Here is a 6,116-nt window from a genome sequence, read left to right as displayed (position 1 = left end):
GGGGTGTCCACAGATTGAGCCTTTTGATTGGCTGGCTGGTTGGCAGAGGCAGGGGCCCCGGCAGACAGAGATTCTGTAGAGAGCATTGATTTAATCGGCTGGCAAGCGGGCAGACAGTCAGTGCACGCGCACACGTGCGCGCACACACAGACGCGCACACACACACTTACACAAACGGCTGGCGGGCTGGAGGTGCAAGGGGAAATTTGGCCCAGTGGGGGTCACCTCTGTGGGAGCGATTGTATGTGTGTGTAATATCATGCTCTCCAGGAGAGGCGTTGCTGGCAGTAATAGAAGCACTCCCAGGAGCAGACCACGCTGGGTAATATCACACTCCCTAGGGAACTTGCCATACACACACACTCGCTCACTCACTCACATACACACACACACACACACGGAGCAAAACACAGCACATATGGCCTGTGTTCAACATAAATGACATACTAATGCAAAGATCCAGACAGGGGGGACACAAATCAACAGTGCACACACATGCTATTAGCTTCTTGCATTCTTACAAGGTCAGATGATGTAGTGAGCGGTAGCAAGGTTTTTGACTCATTCACTGGACATTGTAGGATCAGGAGACACACTGAGAGAGCAGCATTCACAGACGCTCTGGATGGTAATCTTTCATGAGAAATTATACAAGTTGAATTGTCATTTATTTTACCAAGGAGTCCATAAAACAGGAAAAATCAGGTGCCAGACATGAATGTGGAGGTTAATTTAATCCAAGTTTTTGAAGCCTGCAGCAGGATATGTCTTGCAGCAGATCAGATGCCAATGCTTTTTAATATTCTGTCTGTGCACCGACAGTAATGTTTATAAAATATCATTCTAGGTGATTTAATTTGAAACTTTGGTTGGTGTATATATCTTCTATATTTATTTTTGCAATGTAATCAGAACAGAGTTCTTACCGTAGTCAATGCAATACATTAAACAACTTCTCCAGATTTTATTGTAACTGAACTGCTATAAGTTCAATTTTGGACTTAAGTGAGAGATAAAATTAAGTTGTGACCATATATATGACAGACATACTGTATAAACACCTGCCACAGCACTCAAAACCACCTCTGTGGCAGTCCCCGCTACAGTAGGTGTCTCCAGGACCACATTTCGCCATGATGAGACACAGACTCACAAGGTGAAAACAAAACCAGCCACGCTGTCTTTTGAGAACTCACTGCTTAGATTGTCAGCATGTTGACAGGCATCACAGCTGGTGGGATCTCATCACAAGATGGTTTCTACTTTTACCAAAAGTCTTAGAGTGGAATGATTGACACCGGCCCCGTTCATACTTTGATTGGCTAATTGTCTATGTCTCAATCACGAGCTCAGTGGTCCTCTTACACCTGGCTGTAATTTACATGATAAATGTTTTATTTTTCACTTTTAGTGATGAACTTTTTTACTCCTTAACGGGCTCTTTTCTACGTTCTGAAGTGTATTTCTTGTTTGTTGATGTTTGATGAATCCGGGTCCACGACCCCTAAGATGTGGCAAATAAACCTGGGTGGTCACAATGTGATTAACATGATAGTAAAGCAGAGAAAAATATCTTCTCTCTTTCACAGAGAATATGTTTTAGATACAGAGTAGTTCCAGACACCAGCGCACACAGTGAGGTCTGTGAATGATTATTTTAGAGGTGTAATTGTATTTACCACAAACAAAATGTCATTCATCTCTATTTTATTGCAGAAGTCTCAAAGAATGTCTAACTAAAACTAAAGCTATCTGCATGACTAGAAGGAAATATGTTTGTGTTGATTATTTGGGTGAACTGACACTTTAAGTGGCCACAAGCCAAAATGATGGGAACCACTGATGTAGTGGAAACATTAAAGTGTGTTTTTCTCATGCACTTCAACACAAAATGCTACTCAGGTTTTAGAATTTGTCTCCATTGCTCACATGCACGTCTCTGGCACATCTGACATTTCCCTCTTAATAGATTCCTTGCAGTATTTGCAGAAATCAGAAGCCTGCAGTCATGACATCTCCCCGCCCTGTAGCCTGTACCTGTAACATATCACAGAGCACTACAAAGTGAGCTGAACACGAGGCAGGACGGCTTTAATTTTATATTTACTTCTCCCTCGCTCTCCCTCTTCCTCTGCCATTCTCTGTCTCTGCCGTACACAAACTCCAGATTTTGCCACATTCAGATGACAAGGCAGATGAAAGCACAGAGAAGGCTGCGAGAGATGGAGACAGGGAGTGTATTCTCGGCCCATCCGAGATCCCTCCCCCTTTCTATAATCTATAGGCTGGTTTTCACTCAGATTGGGAGCCGACAGCTTCATTAGGTGAGGGGGGGAAGCTGCTTTGATCTAAAAATACACACCATCATCGCCTCTGGAGTGGGAAAAGTTAAAGAGTTTCCCTGTGTCTTAATCAGAAAAAAAAGATGATTTTTATTCTGACGAGAGACAGAGGATTGGAAAATATTGAGCGAGGTGGCATTGAGGATGCATTAATTCTCATTCCTGCAAGTGTTATCTTCCTTGGGAATATGGGAATGTTTGCGTGGCTGAAGTGTGTGTGTGTGTGTGTGTGGTTTTTTTTTTGTTTTGTTTTGTTTTTTGAGGGGGGAGGGAGGCAGTAATCTATCTGTGTTTGAGCCAGTAGATGCTGTTGTTTTTCTCAAGGTCTTTATCTCGGTGGGACTGCAGCATTGCTGTGTATACAGGTGGTTTGGTAAATAAGAATCCAGCACAAGCTCTGGACTTTGAGCTTGTGTTTGGGCTTTGGACTTGTTGGCTCAGGTCAGTGTGCTGTGATGTTTGTGATGTGCTTTGAGGGGCCCGATAGCACTTCCAATAACATCTCTCGCATCTCTCTCGCTGTCCCCTCTCCACCCCTCCCTCGCTCTCCACCTCTGTCTTTCTTTCTTTCTTTCAGAGCATAGGCAAAGGCTCCCTGTGGTCCATAGATCCGGAGTATAGGCACAACCTGATCCAGGCGCTGAAGAAGACGCCGTACCATCCCTACTCGCCCGGCCTGGCCACCCCCTCCACCTCTCCACCCACCCTGCCTCAGACATTTCACCACAGGTAAGGAGGATTTTTAAAGTGGCTGATTGATTTGATACATTTATATGACATATTTTCCAAATGAATTGCTTAATGGCTGTGCTTAATTTGATTGGATTATTTAGCTTGGTTAATTGATTAACACATTCACTGATTCACACACACATACCTACAGTATATACACACACGTGTAGCGACATATGTAGATGGATGCTACAGTGCCTTCCCAGCCCATGTGAGCAGTTTCATTCTTGTACTCAGATATTTCTCTGAGGTATTCAGACCTGTCGTATCATCTTTAAATGTTTTAAAATTAATTACATTTTATGATTTTATTGGTATATTTTGGCACAGCAACTTATAGATTATAATAGTTTTTAGGAAACGTCTCTCACTGCGACAGCTGCCTCAGGGTGTTTACGCAGGCCTCCGTCCAGGATCATCCTCTGTTGCACCCAACAATGTAACATGACCTACTGTCAATCTCTGTCACATCCCTGTGACCGCCTCCTGTCTGAGTCACTGACCGCTTCGCTTTACACAGAGTTTTTTCCCTTCAGCCTGGCTTTTAATTTAGCACGGTTTTTAGTCATTAGTCGCTTGATTTATTCACTTATTTTATTGTTAATGTTTGTTACTGTTATTAAAACTTTTAACATCTATTTTATTGAATTCCATTGTCAGCTTTCTTTTTTGATTTGCCCTTTTTTGGCTCATCAGTCATCTGTGAAGCACTTTGAACTGCACTAACCTGTATGAAAAGTGCTACACACGGGAAGTTTGATTGATTGATTGATTGATTGATTGATTGATTGATCGACAGACAGTACACTGCTACTATCAATGTGCTCTAATTGTTTTAGGTCCCTTTAAAACTAACACTTATAATTCTGTCATGTTTTCTTCTGCTGACTCTTGAAAGACTTGAAGTTTCTTTCTTTCTCTTATTTTTTTTTTTTTAACTGAACTTTTCCAACAGAGCAGTTTAGATATGTTGGTTATGCTAATGATCAAACGCTCACCGCCTGATGAACAGGTGGCAGGTTGACAATGAGCGATTTCCAACAAGTCTGTGCAGTTGAGTTTCCTGAGTCTAACTTTGAAAGCTCGTACAAACAGCCACACAGAAGAAAGTAAAGACCCATTTATTTGATTAATCAGATATTCAGTTAAAATAAGATGAATGTGCAACAGTTTGGATGATTAATCATTAAGTCGATTATCAAGCTGAGACATTCTCCAGTTCCAGCTTTTCACATGTAACATGATTCTCCACTTTCTGTCATTGATTTTCTGATTGATCGCAATTTTCACTTTTAACCTCCTAGGACCTGGCGTCCACATATGTGGACCTCACATTTTGGGTTCTCTAGACCACAATACTAACTTTTTCTCAACAAGGGCCTGGTGACCACATATGAGGATATTATACTGCCACTCAGTAATCGAAATTTAAAACTAATGTCCTCATATGTGGACATCATTTTTCTCAGGTCCCAATCAGCCTATATAGCAAAGAATAGAGCTCAGGTCTTAGGAGGTTAAGGACTGGATACTGAGTCTTAAAATAAAGATCAATCTTTGAATCTTTTTGTGTACTTAGTTGCCTATTTTAGTCAATTTTGTAACATATTTTGTAGCAGGGAAATGGGTTTACAATTGTTGTTCACCTGTGGAATAAAAAGAGAGTCTAGTTTTCAGCATAAATTCAGCCAAGCCGAAAGCCTCAAAGCCTCTCTTCTGATTGGCTCACTGGTAAACTGAAAACCACAAATATATCTTCTCATGGATCAACACTTCACATAAAACACCAGAAAAGTGTCAAATATGAGCCCTTTAAATTTTAATTTAATAGGAAAATCTGTGCCAATATTCAGCCTTATATATTTTGTAAAAATTGTAAATTTTTGGATTTTAGTGAGAACAAAAACAAGAAATTAGAGGTTTTCACTGTTGGTCCTGGAAATTTGCATTTCTTACTATTTTCTAAACAGTGAATCAAAAAAAGATCAATGCATTAAACGATAATATGAGCATTCATTAGTTGCAGCCCTGAGGTACATAGAACATAAAACACGTACACTCCTCCACCTCTCTTATTCTCTCCACCCACTTGCCCCTGGCATTATATAGCTGACCCACCCTATCCTCTCTTTTTTTCTTTTTTCTTTTTTTTTCATGCAACAACTCTCCCATCTCTCTTCCCATCTCCCTCTCCCTCAGGCACATGCTCAGGTAAAAGAACTGGTTGCCTTTTCTTCTCTCCACATGTTCACTTGTTCATTCCCTCACCTTCTCCCCAGTCTATCCTGTGCATCCCCCTGTTTCGCTTCTCTTCTTCTTCAGCTCTTCACACTCCTCCTTTCTGCTCCTCTCACTCTCTTGTCTCTTCTTTTAATACCTCACACAGCCTCCCGCTCATCCTCAGGCATACATTACAACTAGTGGGGGCACCCGGTGCTCCGTCTTCTTTATTTATCCCTGCTGTGATTTATTCCCACTCTCTCTCTCTCCCTCTCTGCTCTTCTCACTCTCTCTCCACCACTTTATCATTCAATTAAATCCTCTTTTGTCTACATTCGCTTCATTCTCCAGCCCCTCGCAGTCCCCTTGCATGCGCACAAGCATCTCCACAGCAGCATCCACCTGTGTTGTTTCCTCCACATTCCTCTCCTGACCTCTCCTCCACCCTCCATCCTCTTCCTTCGCTAACTTCTTGGTTTCCGACACTTTCGCCCATCCCTCTGGATATGTCAGCGAGAGCTACTATTAGTTGTCTTTCTTCCTTTCTTTGCTTGCTCTCTTTCTCTCTCTCTCTCTCTCTCTCTGTCTTCCTCATTCTCTCTCTCTCTCTCCCTCTCTCTCTCTCTATGAATACCCCACCACCACCACCACCTTCCCTCCACCCCGCTCCCCAGTTGATCCGGGCAGGTTGGCTTGCAGAGCCAGCGGACTGTGTAAGACAGAATAATTGGTTCACCATAAAATGTAAAAGTGTCATTTTGAACAATGAGGTATGGGGAAGTGGAACAAATTGGGGGGATATGGGTGGGGGGTTGGGGGGGT

At 42.2% G+C, this 6,116-nt stretch overlaps 1 protein-coding gene across 1 annotated transcript in view; it reads left to right on the top strand.

Moving 5' to 3' along the window:
• ches1 (checkpoint suppressor 1) overlaps window positions 1-6,116 on the top strand; it is a 60,512-nt gene that overhangs the window by 36,663 nt on the left and 17,733 nt on the right. The window contains exon 3 of the mRNA XM_023430119.2: window positions 2,920-3,071. Coding sequence (XP_023285887.1) covers window positions 2,920-3,071 — 152 coding nt within the window. The remainder of the gene's footprint in view (window positions 1-2,919; window positions 3,072-6,116) is intronic.

The sequence above is a fragment of the Seriola lalandi genome, unplaced genomic scaffold (assembly GCF_002814215.2).
Source record: "Seriola lalandi dorsalis isolate HSWRI2012SDOR001 ecotype SW California unplaced genomic scaffold, Sedor1 jcf7180002054901, whole genome shotgun sequence".
In the NCBI taxonomy this organism is placed as follows: Eukaryota; Metazoa; Chordata; class Actinopteri; order Carangiformes; family Carangidae; genus Seriola; species Seriola lalandi.
Note: the sequence above shows the minus strand (reverse complement) of the source record. Positions and strands in the feature narration are given on the sequence as shown.